General features: G+C 39.7%; 1 protein-coding gene across 3 annotated transcripts in view; it reads right to left on the reverse strand.

Moving 5' to 3' along the window:
* The window catches only part of ARID1B (AT-rich interaction domain 1B), a 329,860-nt gene that overhangs the window by 245,739 nt on the left and 65,139 nt on the right, over positions 1-18,982 (reverse strand). For all 3 annotated transcript variants that reach the window (XM_034060376.1, XM_034060377.1, XM_034060378.1), the window contains exon 3: positions 2,338-2,484. In XM_034060376.1, coding sequence (XP_033916267.1) covers positions 2,338-2,484 — 147 coding nt within the window. The remainder of the gene's footprint in view (positions 1-2,337; positions 2,485-18,982) is intronic.

Here is an 18,982-nt window from a genome sequence, read left to right on the forward strand (position 1 = left end):
ACTGTTGTGGAAGTACCAAAAGTACAGACTTCAACTTCTTGCATCAGGTATTTGTTTTCTAGATTTCTAGAACTGCTGTTCCCAAAGAACGAGGAAGAACACGGTGAGGTTTTACAGAGAAATGTTAAAGAGGAGGTATTCACCTCATGACTGTTCTTGAGACACGGGAAGAGGAACCACGGAACCAATCCTGAGATGGAGAAAAGGATCAAGTCCCGAAGTGTTAAGGACTTACATGAAATAGTCCCATCTACACACAAACACTCCAGGAAAAGCATGTATAATTCAGAACAGGGGATCGTAGTTCAAAACTGAAGAGGCTGACCACTACTGAAGAGCAAGATAACCAAACAGCTGTTCACAAACCATGAAGAATTTCAGGTGCGATTCTCACACCAAGGGTTACCAACTTCAAGGCTGAGTTGGCGAGAACCTAATGTACCATCTGAATTTGCAGACTCAGGCAAAAATGCCTACTGACTATGAGAAGCCTTTATCACCCTTGGAGCCTGGATTTAGACACACCTCCACTGTATCCTCAAATCCTCAAAAAAGAAACTTAGCTACACTGAGGCTAGTGTCTTCTACTTGTCAATCTGTCCCTGCCTTTCTCTTCATCCCAGTTCTCTGAAGTCTATAATATACGTAAAGCTTTACTCTCAGTTTGCCTTTATCCTCTTCTATGATACCCCTCACTTCATTGCACAAACCCTCATGTTACTGGCTATGATATCAAATGATATAATTGGAACATGTATTAACAGAGAATCTGCAACTTGTTATTTCCTAAGTCCTGCACAGTTGGTATGCTTTGTGTATTTTTTTTTAACTAAAATAGTAAATCCATTCAACTGATGGTATTTAAAATATTATGACGTGTCCAAGGCAGCAAAACAACCATTTCTATTTCACAGACTGATATGTAGACACTGGAGCAGCTGTGTTTCTCTCTCATAGGCTGTATTACTAGGACTTTATCTGCTAAGACTTTACCAAGATGGTTATGAATAGTATTTTCAAATCAGAGAAATCAAGCATTTAATGCCAAAGTAAAAAGGGAGAAAATTAAATTTAAAGACACAACTGCAATCTTTAAAGTGGCAGTTACATATAATCCAAAAGACGGAAAGTGGTGACATTTAAGAGAACATCATAGATACAATTAAGAATTCTATTTCATAAACCACCCAGCATTTTAATGAAAAAAAGTTTATTCTCAATGGAATTTTAAAATGTAGATGAAGAAAAATTAACTCGTAATTACACAGTGAAATTATTATAGCTTTATTTTAAAATCAAAGGAGGGGAGCCTTCTGCACCAGTGCTACTTACGGCATCTTTTGTTAGTTTATTTTACACACTATTTTTATGTGAAGCTAAGGTTTTTACATTGCACCAGCATTATCCCAAAATGTTAATCAGCTATGCCTGTCAGAATTCCCCAGTGATTTGTAGCAAATGCTGTTGCTTCCACTAATACCCAGTCTTCAGCAACTCACTTTTGTTAGATTTCCCAGGATGGCAAGTATGCTTTAGTTTCATCCTTCCATTTCCAGATCACCTCTCTGTGATTAACAGAGCTGAGACTGCAGATAGAACCGAGCCTACACATTCAGCTGCATCAGCTATGCACATCCATTTTGTTCAGCATCTAAAATCCAGGTGTTTCTCAAGCTCTGGGAAAGAGACCCATACACTACCATTTTGATCTTTGTTAAAAACAGAATCGCTTAATTTTACTGGCTAACATATAAAGCACACTTCAAGATCTGCAATGGATATTGAATTATGCAGTTTCAATAACTAGATGTGCAAACTGACAACATTCAAATTAATAGCTGTAATCTCAATTAAAAATATCTGTCAAGAAGCTCCCTTGGCAAAGCAGTTCCAAAATGCCTGGAACTCATCTATCGTCAAATGAAAGCGCACAAAAACCAAAACAGTAGTAACCGTGTTAGATGCAGAAGCTCTCAACAATGTCTTGCGAGAGAAAAAAACAAAACAAAATAAATGCAAGGAAAATCTCCACTAACATCAGACCAAGAAACTGTTACTTCTTTTTAAAAGCAGAATTAATAGTTGCTGGGGTATGTATGCTGGCTTTATTAAAAAATAAAAAGATATAAAATAAAGCCTTAAAGCATGTGCAGATGTATTTGTGTGTATATCCCTAAAGACTTTTCAGAAGGATGTTGTCTGATTCCATGTTTATTTAGTTTTGCTTTTAACACTGTTCTCTCAAAAAGGAATCAAGTGGGTTTTGTTCAATTCACACAGATCATTTCTACACTCCTAGCTCCAGGGTAACTGTCAGTACTGAAGGACAGAGCTTACCTGCTGAGCCTGATACCTCTGCTGGGCCTGTGACAGATATTGTGCCTGGGGTGGCAGATGCTGAGGCTGCGGCTGCTGGTTGTAGTAGGGCTGCTGGCCCTGCTGGCAGTAGCCACTTACACCTTGCTGACCATACTGAGGCGGTATCTGTTGGAAAAGCCAAGCAAAGCAAATGCATGAGTTGAGGCAGGACATAAAAATCAAGCTATATCACATCTGTACAGCACCCAATCAGAAGTGATATCCTCAGCTATACAACTGACCCAACAATCCTACTCTTTCACTCAGCAGTTAATGCAAGCCCTTAGATACAGATTGCCTCAGCAGAGAGCAAGCCCAAGTGCTCTGTATAGTTACCTTTTTCAAGAAGAGCTACTAAGGAAAATGCTATGCTTCTGAACATCACAATCCCATAATGTCCAGCAGCAGTTATTTTAAATGTTTGCTCTCCATGGGCACACTACTGAGGCAAATCAACAGAAGAATCAGTCTGGTGTGCTGACCCAAAAGTATGTATGTATGTATATATATATATATATATATTTTTTTTTTTTTTAATCCACACATATATATAAGTAAGAAAATACTAATTTTTGTGAAGTGCTCTGCCCACAATCCTTAGCATTTGTGTGTTTAATCCTTACACAAAAAAATTGGGGTTTGGCAAGTTTTTTGTTTTGTTCAGTTCAACCTAAGTCTCCTCTCCTCCTGCTAAGATACATTCTTGTTTTAAAAAACAAAACACAACTTAAGTGCAACACAAAATAACCTCTTACAGGTGCTATTAATAGACAAATCAGCATACAAGTGAGAACCTACATATACACGAAGAATTTAAGCTATAACCAAAGCAAGACAATTAAAACAGAGGAATTTTCTGCATCGTTCACTCTATAAGCCTTGTATCAATAGACACTGACATTTTCTTGAGCTATTTGAAAGAGCACACTTTCAGCGAGCGCTTAATGTTGTGTCTATATTGCCCCAATTTTAGGCACCTCTGCTCTTCCCTGCATACAGGTATTTAGTACCATTTCAGATGAATGACAGATGCAACACAGAATTTCTCCCTTCTAGAATGAATCTTCTGTTGGTCCTGCACACGCCTGCAAATGTCTCAGATACCTGAGCACATTTGAAATGCTTTGATCTCTGAACTGTTTCCTGAGTTTCTGATACACTGATAAATCTGTTTACTCAACATGTAAACACATACCAGTTCTACCTAAAGTTAACTTATCACATTCATTCAACAATACAGTAGTATTTCCTAGGCAATAATAACAATAATGATAATAACACAGAGTCAAATTTAAACACCTGCCTAGGCTGACTTTACTATCACAGCTTGACCTGCTCCTATTACTTCTGCCAGAAGTTGAAAGTCCTACTTCTTGCTAACTTCCAAGGTTAGCAGTGTAACTCCACTTCTGCATTTGTTCTCTTCACCTGCACTTTTATTTCCTTCACTATCATTTCACAGGCAGTTAGATGTTTCTGTGACCAAAGCAACCCCTTCTGACACCCTCTCCCTGCTGACGCATAAATGAGGTTGTTACAACACAAACTAAAACAGGTGTGCTATAATATCATCAGGCAAGCAGACAATACATTGCCTTCTACACAAAAGGGCTGGGGTGTGGGTAAGAGAAAAACCAGATCACTGGAACATCAAGCCTCAAACAGAAGCACTAGCAGTAATTGTAACAGAATTCTGGTAGAAGAGAAACAATTTGTGAGTCACTATTTTGCATGATCTGAGGCTACATGGGGAAGACAGCTACTGATTAAGTAACATTATATGTGCTACATAGAGTTTAGAAACAAATCAAACCAGAACTCCACTAAAGCAAGCACCAAAAGTCTGGAGCTTGGCTGGATCAGGAACAGTGAGTGCAGGGATCACCAGGCATGGCCAGACTATGGCAACGCTGACAGCGGTACACCGACCAAGATCAGCAAAGGCACAGTGCAAGACTGTAATAGAGGGAGATTTTTCAGCACCTCCCATATAGACTGAACAAGTGGACTACAAAGCAGAGACCAAAGTACCAGATAAGTGACAAAGGTTGTTCCATGGAGCTGCTGGTTATGGAATTTGCATGAGGATCCACTGCTTTTGGCTCAGTCCTGAGCAGCAGGAATCACCTATTTCTACATCCTACAAGTGCAGAACCACCTATGCATCAGTGACCATAACACAGTTAAATTAAGCAGCCCTATAGGAACCGTGAAAATCAAGGAATCTACTACTGTTGTGCTTAACTTCAAAAAGTGTAACTACATAAAAAGCAGAAAGCTTGTTAAAAGGAAGCTCTAAAAGACAGCTGCGAGAAATAAAATCTCACTGGCAGCATCAAAGCTGCTTAACAACAACCACATGGAAAGCACAGAACCAATATTCACTGCCTATTCAGAAAGACCTGAGAAGAGCAAAAGGACATCAGCATGGCTCATCGCAGGTTTCCAGAAGCAAAAAGGCACCCTTCAATAAGCTAACACCAAGTGCAAATGAGGAGAACAGAAAAGACTATAAACTCTGGCACTTCAAATGTAGTAAGGCAGCCCAGAAAGAACTGGAAGAACAGCTAGAAAAGGGAACCAAATGACTAATGAATTATTTCTTCAAACACAACAGGAGCGGGAGGTCTGCCAGCGAGTCTGAAGCTCCAAAGTGAGGACTGAGGTATAAAAGGAGATTCAGAGAAAACACTGTCATCACAGAGAAGCTTGAAACATTTTTTGCACTATTGTGCACTATGGAAAAATCTTGGGAGGTTCCCATGCTGGAGTCCTCCTTTGTGAGGGACTTGATGAATGCATCTGAATCTAATGGGACTATGCATGGAACAAACTGACCATTTAGCATCACTGCAGAGGTCTAAACAAATTCAAGAATTAAACAGGTGAATTACTAACGATGGTATACAGTCTCTAACCTGGAGCTGACTTGGTGAGAATTGGAGTATGGCTTTAAAAAAAGAAAAAGGCAGACATTTCAGTGATTTATGAAGGACTGATGACTGTTCAGGATAAGTCAGGACAGGTAAGAATAAAGATCAGAATTAGGAAACATCAACACAGCTTTTTCAAAGAAAAGTCTCTTCACTACAATTTTCTTGGACTTAGTAGGAAAGGTCAAACACAAAGGCCCAGAGAAGTGCAAGAATTATCAAGGTATGAACAGTTTCCATATGAAGAAACTATAACCTTTTGAGTATGGAAAAGACACCAGGAAGTTGAATGCAATAAAAAGCTACAAAACCATCTACAAAAGCATTAAATTGGAAGAATCAAACTTCAAAACAAGAGAGATAGGCTCTCCAGTCACAGAGGTAGCAGATATTTGAAATTCCTTGCCAAATGATGTTTTGAAAACTGAAAGTTTTTTGTGGTCCCAAAGAACGACTGGACAAGTTCACAAGAGATACATCCTCTGAGGGTTACCAAATATACAGAGCCACATCTGGCTCAGGAAGTCCCTGAAGAGAAAATGGCTGGAGGCTTGGAGAGTACTGGGGGGAAGTATCACATGCCTGCTTTGCTCTGACTCTTCTCTAGGCATTCAAATAAAGCCCCACTGAAGGCAGGATATGGGGGCTACATGATCCCTGATTTGACCTGATATAAGTCATGGCTATGTTCTAACTGCCTCTTTGCAATATATATTTGTGTCCTGTGAGATAACTTAGGAAACAACATAAGCAACCTGAAGAGGCAATAACACCTTGACTGCCAGAAACTGGACAACTTCTCCATTTTCTTAAGTGTTTTCCCTAGCAATCTGCTTCCAGGCACTCCTGTAAAACAGAGTACTGAGCTCTTCTCCTGAACTTCTGTTAGTTATCTTGGAATTTTCCTCCATTTTCTCCCAATTAAAAAAGCATCAAAAAACCACCCCTAAACACAACAATAACTACTACATGTAGCTTCAGATGCTGTACTCTCCAGCACAGAGACCCATCACTGCTGCCTTAGCAGAACACTCAGTGTAATTTCTGTGGGTATTTAAATAAATAACAAACAACAACATGCAAATTAATCCTGCTTTAGTGATGGAGATCACAAGATACCGCTTATGGACAAATGTTTATTAAACAGCATGTAAAAAAAAAAAAAAAACAAACTTCATTAAAACCTCCCCAGAACAAAACAAATCTGAAGCCAATTACTTAGAATGCTTGGAGTGAATGACCCAAGCATCCTCTTTCTTCTTAAGGTAAACCCTCCCTCCCTTTCTCCCTTATACCCACATTCTTTGTGGCCGGCCACACAACACAGGGGATGAAATTTGGGCGACTTCAGCTTGCCTGTGGTAATGCACACATTCTTGGGAAGGTTCAAGAGAGAAATGGACCCAAGTTTGAATATATTTCTAGGCAAGCACAGAAATGGTAATAATTACTTTGCCTCCTATCTTACTTGCACAGTACAAATAGCATTATTTTGGGGGAAGTATGACTGGCCATCAGTGATTAAACCACTCTGAAAGCTAATAAAGAAAGGATGAGAATAAAAGAGGAACAAAATTGGCAGCCAGAATGAAGAGGTGGGAGAAGTCCAATTAAACCTATAACTTAGCCCATTATCTTTAATTCTTTCTTAAACAAGGGGTCTTGTGGCAGACATTCTTTGTCCAGGTAATACCTTCACAGTAATGGAAATTTTAAGCAATTTTTGCATGCATAATCCATAACTAATGTCAAAGGAAAAGTATCATTAGGCAGCATTACAGTCATTATAATAATTTTTAAAATTAAAATATAACAGAATTAGTGTGTTAGCACAGATACACTAACAATACCAGCAATATGCAGCTACTGCATTTCTAAACTATCATAATGGCTACATCTGATCAATAATGGAAGAAACTTTACATGTCCCCCATCACAAAAAGCTCTGCCAAGTCACTCTGGGACCCACCTGAACATGTCAGTCACCATGACATGCTCACCGTATGGAGAGAGTCCTAGCAACATCAGCCATTGCCTCTCCCTTCAATCTATTTGGTACCCAAAAGGTAAGGCAGATCCTGTTGGCAGCAGGCAATAGCACAGTTCAGAAACCCTGGACCACAGTGTCATGACATAAAAACCTAGGAGAACAAGGGTGTGTCTGGCCTGATTAGTTTTAAGCCCTACTTAGAGAGAGAGGAAAAGCTGAACTCCAGAGGCAGGGGTGGCAGTAACAAAAAGCTGATACTACCTGATACAGTGTCCTACTTTGCTGAGAAACAGTGAAACAGACCTGAGCATTGTGAAACCAGTACCAACCTCAGAAATGTAATAATCAGTAACATCACACTTTCCTAGAAATTGTAACACTGTAATTGCCTAGAAATTACAATACAAAATGTATAATGAGTGGGATTCCCAGGGAAAAACTAACAGACAAAAAAACAACCCAATCCCACACCAAACCCAAAGACCCACTACATCTTGTACTTCATACCAGAAGTACAACAGCACCTTCTTCCAGCCAGCAAAACATTACAGCCAAATTTAATTCTAATTCTTTTAATTTTACAGTGGTCACTTCAGTAATAGCTATAAAGAAAGCTGTCACACAGTTCCTATCAAACCTTCAAATAAAACTTCTGTGATTTGCTGAAACATCTACTGCTTCAGTCTTAGATTTCCAAGCCCAGACCTCTGCCAGAACATACTTTCCCTCAAACATTCAAGCCATGTGTTTCTCTATACTTTTGAATAGAAAATTAGAAATACCAAAAAAAAAAAACCCCAAAAAAACCAAGCCCTCTGGCTTTCACATACTTAAAAAAAAATTGGTTCATATTTAGAACTTTCTAGTTCACATAAGCCCAGGTCTTCACCTGTACATTTATCTGGTTAACAGAAAGAAATATAATATGGGAAACACACTGGCACACATCCAGTGGATGACTGTTTAGTAGCTGGTGCACAATGGTCTCCCAGCTCAAATCACCATGTCCAGCCCCAGAGTGCTTGTGCACACACCACCTCAACAAAGCCTGCAAGTCCTCCTCACTGAATGACAAAAAAAAAAAAAAAAGATCAAAAAGGAAACCAAGTAAAAAGCTGGGTGTTAATGTCAAGGCTATTAATCAGAGGCAAATCAGAAATCCTGATGCTAAGGCATTTTATTCATACATTACATAAATTCTATTACTTCTTATCACTTGGCTGTGACCTTTTGACAATACACTGGTCACAAGGTTCACCTATGTTGCTGTCTTTCCTAGACTCCTTGCCTTTACATTGAAGTATGAACTTTAAAACCTTATTAAGAGCCTTTAAAATATTAACACTGGGCCTGATTCTGGTTCACCCTGTGACCCAGAGCAAGGAAGCAAAAGGATAAAAAGCATGTTTCTGTGTCACAGCACAATAATCCCCATTACAGAACTCGCAAGATAGCGGATTTTGCAGAGTCATTAAATGCATGTCTATGTTGAAGACTGCAGTGCAGTACACAGAACTGCAAACTAGCTCAGGTATTGGAAGGAGCCCACACCAAAAGCCATACTAGGCTAATTTGCTGTGCTCAGAAGAAGGGTGAATTAGGTCAGAGGGATATCCACACTCTTGTAGACAGGCTGCTTCTTGTACACAAGCCAGTTTGTTTAAAAAGGTAGCTCAAGCATCTTTACAATATGCTGCAGTCTGCAATGCAGTCATGCCCTGTGCTACAAGTATAGGACAGAAAGGACAGGACTTCAAACACATGCCTGTAGCCCCTTTTCCTCAAAAAGCACACAGCAGCATGATTACACCAGTTGTCAGTGCAATGTATATGGCATCAAATATGTACCTGTCACAAGGTGCTCTCTACTGCCTTTTACTGTAGCTTAAATCAAAGCAACATGAGCTAACCCATTATTAGCACAGGCAACTCTCCTCTCTTTTTTAAAAAGAGAAACTACAAAAAAAAAAAGCCACCAAAAACCTGTAAAAACCTACTAAGATTACATGATTAAAAAACTCCAGCCAGAAAATACAGATGTTAAGGTTCCAAAAGCAGCATTAACTGAGCCATGCTGCACATATATAGCACCTTCTCTTTCTGATTTATGTTGTCAAAGGCATTTCATAAAATATAGAGGATGTGAAATGTGGCTCAGTTAATGTGGCTGCTAGAATCTTATCATTTATGTTTTCTGACTTCTTAGCTGTGCAACCTTCACATCTTATTAACATAGTTTTTTGCATAGACTGTAGTATGGAATAGTACTTATGTTTTATGTATTGACATATTTTTGATGTTCTGAGATTTTGAATAAGTTTGCTATTCTTCATGATGAGAGCCAAATAAATAAAGACTACTACCACAAAATAGTCAATCATTTATAAGGAAAAGCAATATCTCTCCTTCCAAAAAAGAACACTTCGATTCCCTTGTCAGAAATTGATGAAAACTACCTCTGCTGTAAACGCTAAATCTATGCCAATATCACAACCATGTCCCACTCCCACCTTCCCCTAAAAACAGCAAACAAACAGAAAGAAAAAATTTGCATGTTTTAGATGAGCTAAAATTAGTTTCAAGGGAGAGGTAAACAGCTGAGGCTAGAAACAATAGGAAGAAATTTCTTCTACACAAGAGCCTGAGAGTGTTGATTTGCACAGTGCATTACAGTTTGAACTAATGCAACATTTGGTCCTTTCTGCAAATTAAGGGATGAAAATATGATAATCTCTAGGAAGAGATTTCCATGTTGTTATATCCATCCCCTCAGACCAGCACCACAGAAAAGATTGGAAATTTGAAACAGAATTTTTTTCAGGGGAGCTATTTTGATACATTGTATTAAAAAGAGTGAGAAATCATAATGCCTATGTATATATATACACACACACTTAAATGATGAGTCAGATAACATCTATTCTTATACTCAGCCTTCCTTTTTTTTTCTCTTTAAAGTGATCAAAACAATTAACAGGGAGCATATAATCTGCTTAAAGTAATAAATCTCCATTTCACCAACCAACATAAGAAAAAGCACATCAGAACTGCCACAACCAATGGGAGGATCCCCTTGATCCCTATAGTATCTCCAGTGGTTGGAGCTCCAGCAAAAAGCCTGTCTGAAACCTCATCTCTCACTGCACTAACAGCATGAAACTCACCTACAAAATGGCAGCCTTTAAAGAAAAATGCAAAAGCCCCTGAGTTTTAATCATATAACAAATAATTCATTACAGGGCACTTCTGCATCTATGAGTGGACTACACAACAGTCTTTGCTCCCCAAGTCCTGTATTTGCTCGTTATTCTCTAGGAAATTGATAACAGTTTTGACCATTATTTCTCAAATGGTGGTTAAAAGAAATAACAGTTAAGGAACTACAATCATTTTTCTTCAGACAAGTTCTGCAATGCTGTTCAAACCTCCTAAAGCAGGGAACACAAATGAGAGGTATGGGTTGAGTTTGAATAGCAGGTAATCTAACCACATGAGTAATCCTCCATTTTTATGCATTTATACATAGAGAGACTCCCAACGCTTAAATACTGGAGACTGAAAAATCCCTTTGTAAAATGTCTTTCACTCTACATTTCTTCTGGCACACAATCCTGGTAGCTGGAACAAATGTAAACATTATTCTTCTATTGCAGTACTGATAAAAGCTAGAATTCACAAACACCCTGTTTAGCATCACTTCCCCAACTTCTTGCACATGACTGAGTTCTCCTTTCTTCCAGGCTCTTCCAAGACAGAAGGGTGGTTTTTAATCCATTCACGTGTCCCTCCCAAAGGTATCAATCTCAATTAATACTATCTTTACCACTCCTAAATTAGACGTCTTTCAGAACTAAATCATTTGAGATCATTCAAAGCCCTCCTTCTCTTCAGCAAGCCATGCCTTTCTCCTCCTCTTATCCAAAATGGTTCAGTTCTACTGGACTGTTAGCCTTCACAGACCCTTCCCAATGCACACCCTCTGTCCCCAGCAGTTGCTTTTCTTCTCCTTTCTTTATTCCTCTTCCACATGTAGGAAGGAACAACCCCAGGCACCAATATGTGTTGGAGGCCATTCTTCAACGGGAAAGCAGCTTGACAGGGAAGGACCCTGGGGTCCTGGTGGACACCAAGTTGAACATTAGCCAGCAATGTGCCCTTCTCACAAAAAGAGATAATGGTACCCTTGGCTTCATTAGACAAAGTCCTGACAGCAGGTCAAGGGAGGTGCTTCCACTCAGCACCACTGAGGCCACACCTGGAGTCTCGTGTCCAGTTCTGAGCTCCACTGTAAGAAAGACATGGACATGCTGGAAAGAGTTCAACAAAGGGCCACAAAGATGATTAATGGGCTGGTGCACCTCACGTGTGAGGAGAGGCTGAGAGAGCTGGGGATGTTCAGCCTGAAGAAGAGAAGGCTCAGGGGGATCTCACCAATGTATAGAGATATGTGAGGGGACAGTGGAAAGGGGGCAGAGCCAGGCTCTTTTCTGTGATGCCCAGTGACAGGACCAGAAGTGGTAGGCTCCAACTGAAATACAGGAGGCCCCTTCTGAACATCAGAAAATACTTTTTCACTGTGAGGGTAACGGAGTACTGGGACAGGTTGCCCAGAGAAGTTATGGAATTTCTACACTTGGTGATACATGAACACTGTTTGGACATGGTCCTGGGCAACCCACCCTACACTGCCCTGCTTGAGCTGGAGAGCTGGACCAGATGACTTCCAGAGGTCCCTTCCAACCTCAAACATTTTGTGATTTAATGATGTGGAGCTGCTCTAAACATACCAGACAATCTGCCATACTGCAAATCATGCCTGGTAATTTTGGTGGCCTTCTACAGTGGGATTACGGTGCTGCTAGATAAGGGCAGTGCAACTGATGCCATCTATCTGGACTTGTTTATCAGACTGGAAAAATAGGAGGCTCCAGGGAGACTTTATAGCAGCCTTTTCAGTATTTAAGGGGGGCCTCCAAGAATACTGGAGAGGGACTTTTTACAAGGGCATGTAGTGACAGGACAAGGGGGAATGACTTTAAACTGAATGAGGGGAGATCTAGATTAGACATAAGAAGTTCTTTACTGTGAGAGTGGTGAGGCACTGCACACGTTGCCCAAAGAAGCTGTGGCTGCTCCGTCCCTGGCAGTGTTCCAGGCCGGACTGGACAGGGCTTTGAGGAACCTGTTCTAGTGGAAGCTGCCCCTGCCCATGGCAAGGGGGCTGGAACCAGTTGAGCTTTAAGGTCCCTTCCAACTAATTCTATGATTCAATACTCCAATTCACTCTCTTAGTACAAAGTTAACAGCCACGGGGCACACCCCATTTCTAGTATTAGACAGAGAACCTCTCTGGTCTGGCCCGGACACCTCTGATGAGATTGACACTTTCCAGTTAGCCCCGACAGTTTGGCCTCCTGGGCCTGGCTGAAACGGCAGAGCAGTAGGTTGCCATTACACACAGCAAGCCATCTCCACTAGTACCAATCCTTCACTTTTCCAAGGGATATCACACTTTTAATCATTAAAAACTTGCCATGCACATGCAGCAGGAGAACAGATTTACAGCTCCTTGTGTTCTCATTATGGATTTCAATCCTCAAATAGTGTCCACAGCATAGGAGGTCAACACACAAAAGAAAAAGGCATGACCTCCCACAGCTATCATTTAGGTTCAGCAATTTCTGTGACAAATGCAGTCATTTGTACAGCCCAAATTCTGCTAGCTGCTTCTACTATAGTAGACTCAAAATCATACTTTTAGTCTGGACACTAAAAACTCCCCAAAGCAAGGAATCCTGAGGCAAACAGAATGACTGGCTGAACCAACTGGATTAAGAAAACGTGATTATGTTCCTACCAGCCCAGCATAATTTATTACCTTGACGCATAGCATTAACTACTCAAGATCAGGATCCCATTTTGTGGTACAGCCCCTCAACACCAACATTCCAGCCAACAGAGAAGGACACTCTGCAATGCTTACGCTTGCTTAGAAAAATAAGAAATATAAAGCAACCCCTATCCAAACCCCTGCTTTAGAAGAGTTTGACCAAACAGAATCAGAAATTAAAAAAAGAGAAAGATGTAAATATTTTCTGTGCTGGCTTTTCTTTCCCTATTTGGAACAGATAAAAAACAAGACAGGCTCTTAAATAAGGGTACTTACATAATGGCCTGAACGCTGTATCTTACAACCGTAACACAGCTATGATTTCAAATATTGCTGCAAGTATTTCTAAAAGAAAACTTTCAACCCCTCTCCCTATAGTCACAGAGTTTATATATTTGATTTACTCCAATTCTATTAATTTGACCTACTACTTAGCGCTGGGAAACATCAAAAGAACCCTGACAGGAACATCAAAGACATCAATCTTATATATTCATGGATGAAGCTATATAGTACATTGTAATCTCTTAAAGAATTACAGTTTTATTATACTCAAAATAAGATCATTATTGTAAATTATTCTTCCAATCAGTTACCACAAATAAGTCTTAGAAACATCTGCTCAGTGTAAGTATGTAAATAACATAATCTAATTCATGTAACATTATCCTTAAAATGGAACAGAAAACGAAACAAGAACCTTTATAGTAATAACATCATTTATCAAAAATGGCTGTTTCGATTAATTGAAAATAGCCCCCTTAAAATCTTACAAAGAATCAACTATCAAGCTCATTCATTCATTCCACCAACCTACTAGAATTTTCATCAATATTGCAACTAATCTTAACCCAAATATTGTGTGCCATCAGTTAATCTTTGTAATACCTACTATTGTTTCAAAGCACCCAAGCATCTCCAATACACCCATACATGTTCCTTCCCTTTCTTGAAAGCCTAAACCATTCCTTCCCCCCTGCTGCCCCCAGTCTGATCATCTGGGGTTATTATCTGAACACCTATTTTGTTAAAGCATTCACAAAACAAATTCTTACACTCACAATAAAATGCTTCCTTCTCATTTATGGCCAGACTGAAGTAATATCTATCTGTACACAAAATTAACACACAAGTGTATAATTGTAGTTTTATGCTCAAGTGCTCCAATTACGCACTTTAAAACACTTTAAAGGATCTATCAGGAGCATTCAATACCTCCAAACTAGAGAAGTGTCTTTTGACAAAGCAGCTGCATTACGGGGAAATCTTTCAGTTAAAAACAAAGAAGCCAGTCAACTTCAATTTTTTTTACTCCAAGACAACAAGACTGTAAAAAATGGTGGGATCCATCTGCTCCAGCACACTTTGCCAACAGTAACAGACAAGCAGGAAACTGAACAGTTCATTCTGCTTTTGTGTAATAAAGGTGTCCCAGATAACCTTTGTCTTATAGTGCTAAGCACAGAAGGGGCCCAGGCTTCAGCTTGTTCAGAAAGGTGATTAAGGATGTCTGCACCACACAAGTGAGGACCCTACACCTTCCTCACTTCATTCCCAAGGTAACTGCAGCTCCCCACACATGCTTTTTGAATGTTATCCTCTGTGTTCTCACTTCTCCTTTACAAAACACTGTTAAGAAGCAGCCTTTTCCAAAAAGGGCTGCAGGAGGTGACTGTCAACACTTTTTTGTTATGTAAGTAATTTTCTCTGCACTTGCGATGAAGGGAAATCCATCTTAATCCATCTGACTTTGCACTGAAATGGATTGCAAGTGCTCATACAATTCATTATGCTTTTTCACCTGGATGTGTAATAAACTTGTAGATTCTTGCATTGTTTAGTTTCTTAGAACAGTTTAGAGTGGTGGGGTTTTGAGTGTGTTGTATGTGTGTGTATGTGTGTGTGTGTGTGTGTGTCCCCAAACTCTGGAAGAGAATAAGAGCAAAATTTTTTTGTTGTTTCCTATGTCGAACACATACCAAGTTATCAGTAAATAAGAGGTGGGGAAATCAGGAATGGTAAAAATAGAAAGCATAACAAGAAGGCAGATGCTTCACTGCATTAAAACAACATACAAAGAAAAGGGCTTTAGGCTGACTAGAAGAAGATGGTTAAACAGTGATGCCATGTTAGCAAAGATTTTCCTCAATAAACCCAAGAAAATAGACATGGTTAACTTATAGTGAGAAAATACAATGCTCTGTGCAATTCATACAGGATTTAGCATGATGTGTCAGGTGAATGTAGTCATAAATAGCCATGTAGGTTTGTTGACCATCAACAAAGACATGAGAAGAGTCTATTCAGGGGTCACAGTCCTCAAAGAGAGATCACAAGCACCAGGCAGAGCAAGTCAAAATAACAGCTGCTGTTGCAGTTCTCCAGAGGAGCCCACAGAGTGCTAAGCTCTTCCAAAGGTGATGGAAAAAGCATACGTTCTCAGGAGGGAGCTATTCAAAACTGATCTACAGGAAGCTCCATGCAGAAATGCTTCCCAGCTCCTCACTGAATCCACTGAGCAGGGTCCTGCCTCACAACTGCCTAGTGCCCACCTCTGCACACAGGGAGGATGGAGAAAGAAGGGGTCTCCTCACAGCAGGCACCACAAAAAGTAAGACTGACTCTTCTGGAAAGAAAGCAGAACAGAGTGGGGACTGTTCACCTTTTGCATGATGCTCCAGAAGCCAAAGCACCAAGACAGCTAGTGTACAGCTCCAAATCTGTTGCCCCAGAAGTCCCACTGGCTTCTCTCTTTAGCCAACCCATCAGTCCCCTGTCATGGTTTAAACCCAACTGGTTACCAAATACCACATTAACTCTAGCCCAGTCAAAACCAGGACACTCCCATAGCTGGTTTGCTCCTCTACCGAGCCATTCCACCAAACTAACATAGCAGAAAGTTAACCAACAGCCTTCTGCTGGTTTAGTGCAAAGAAACAGCTCAACATGGTCAAATGAACCAAGAGGTGATGTAAGAGAAGCAGCACTGCAGCTACCAGTTGGGTTGGCTTTGGCTGCTGTTGAACTGCAGTCTTTGGTTTTGGTTTTCCTGTGCTCTCCCCACCCTGTGAATCCAAATCCACAATTCTCACTTTCCAAAAAAGCACCCCATACACGAAGTAGCTTCCAGCTCTCCAAAAGAGAGTACATGCAGAGCCCGCAGAAACAGATACCACAGGAAAGCTGCACAACAAAGCGAAGCTACAAAAGGAGCCTCTCTCCTTGACTTTCAGGGAGGACAGTGGCTTTTCAGTTCATCTTAAACTCAGACACTTAAATTCTGCCATAAAATTTAGCCCACTTTAAGCAGGAAAGCAGTCACTGCAGCTCTCAGCCAAAATATCACCAAAAGAAAAGCAGTGATGTGGGGAGGGGGATGCACACACAACTCTCTCCCTTTCTTCCTTGCAGGAAGCAGAAACTAATTATTAATGCATTTCAGGGATATATTTCAATGGAAGTAATGCCTCTTTGTGAATAGGCAATGCCCATTTTGGTTTTTTTTACTATTATTAGGTTAGTTATCATTTTTCTATGCTGATAGCTAGGTATGTAAGCCTCCCATTTGGTTGGCAGATCGTCTGAGTACCAGTTGTACTTTACAAGCTACAGCACTGTTGAGACATGTGCTTCTAAGATTAAACTAAGCTTCTGATTTTGCAGTTGCATAGCTATTTAAAATATTTCAAACAGCAGGTCAACATTTCTCAGCACCTGTACATATCCTCCAGAGCACAGAGTTCACATGTCCTGAAGAACAACAGGCAAGATGCATTTTAATTTTAAAAGAAGGTATTGTCACTATTTACTTGTCTTTTAAGTATATAGATCTGATTTTTTGGAGAGTATAAAACTAGGGAGAAAAGCTTAGGAAGCAGCACTGTCTGCTTTGGAGGGAGTATTTACCCATCTGCCCTTCTGGCCAGAGGTTTAATAGATTTCTATTTTTATAAAGGACATAAGGGGAGGGGGTGGCTCCATCAGTTTCCTACAGAAACCCAGCTGCCAAACTGGATGTGCCAAAGGGGAATTTTAGGGAATTTTAAAGAGATAACCTCTGCTGAGACTGCAATGTCAGCTTTGTAACCTCATGACTGGAACATGTGCAGTGAATGCTGGATTGAAAAAGCTGTGCTATGGGAGTTAGAAGAAAGAAAACGGAGAAAACATGAACAGCACAAACTGGGATTATTACTCTGTGATGTGAAAAGGACTGCAGCTCAAAACATTGTTAGTTCACTATGAAAAAATACATCTATAGAGTAAGCTCACTTTGATTTGGGTATTTCTTGATAACCCATGTGCACTTCCACCCCTCTCAGACCTAATATGGTCTCTGCATTTTATGCTGATGCTGTTGTTCCATTTAGCAGTCCAGTTGCAGCATATTTTAAAACAACACACAGAGCCAAACTGACCTCCGGTTTAAATGTTCAGCACAGAAATTGGGGAATGGGGGTTGAGCAGGGAAGAGGAACAGGAGCACTGCCAATTAAAAGCAACCAACAATTAAAATCCCCAATAAATAATCTGTGCTTTTTCAATCTACTCCTTCCTTCAGCTTCTGCTCTGCTTTTATTTCACATTTAGACGTAAAAATAAACTAAATCCCCTCATTTTAAAATTATCAAGACTATTTTATCTATTTTCTGTAAAATTCAAGGAACGAACTACAGCATGTGTTACTATTTACTCACCAAGATCACAGTGTTTGAAGAAATTCAGTAAGCTAAAGAAAGCTGCAAAACATTTGTCATTCGAAACTAAGATCAACATTCAAAACAGCAATGATAGCCAAACAACCCACACAAACACAGTAGCCACAAATACTTTCAGAAGTCTATAAAAATGTAGCACTAAGGAAGAGTATTCAACTTGGGGATTAAAAAGGTGAAATTAGTGATTTTCACTTAGACAAGTAAATTTCTATACTGTATTACAATAAGGGAAGCTCCTTTTAGGTAAGACCCCATTACAAAACACTTCCAACATCCACCTGTTTTCTTCCTCTCCTCCCATATAGTATCACGCTTGCAAAACCTATTCCTTTTACTACATTTAAAATAGATAGGAAAAGACTATGTCATCACATTTCACCTAGAAGAGAGGCAGTAATAAATACCCTTTTGCAGTGAAAGCAGGAATGCTTTATGATAAAATATAACAGCTCTTTAAAAAGAAACATTTCAAAGTAACAGAAATGTTAGAAAGGTAAAATAAATTAATAGTCTATGTTGTTAAAAGCAATCTACAAATCTTTATAATCCAATTCTCTCAACAGCTCCAATATGTGGTGAGTGTCATTAAATTATCAATCTAAGGGAAGAACTTGCTTTCAAACTTAAAGATGTATGTTCTATTTAGCCTGGAAATTTGTGTTTAAAGAAACATGAGTTTTAACATTTTCAGTTAGTGGTGTTTTTTCTGGCAGGTTTGGGGCTTAGATTTTTAGAAGGCAGCAGCCAACTGAGGACCCTTAAAAACCAGCAAATTTTATAACCTCACACTGTAAGTCATACAAGGCATACACTACTAGGTGCTATTTTAAACTAAATGCTAGTTTGTTTCACCATTGTTTTTTCTTTCTGGGATGCACTTTATTGAGGACCTGCTCCCTTGAAGAAAGACAAGCTGATACACTGTGGTGTATCGCTGTATCTCTCCAGAAGGCATCTAATCAAATAATTAGCATCCAGTGTAACTGTTCTGTGCATCAGAGAAAATCTTAGACAAGCACCTGCTTAAAAGCATTGCCTCTTCTACTTTGTTGCCTGTAACTGATCTGCAAATAATCTTATTTCATCAAGTCAA

The sequence above is a fragment of the Melopsittacus undulatus genome, chromosome 3, assembly GCF_012275295.1.
Source record: "Melopsittacus undulatus isolate bMelUnd1 chromosome 3, bMelUnd1.mat.Z, whole genome shotgun sequence".
NCBI classification, from domain to species: Eukaryota; Metazoa; Chordata; class Aves; order Psittaciformes; family Psittaculidae; genus Melopsittacus; species Melopsittacus undulatus.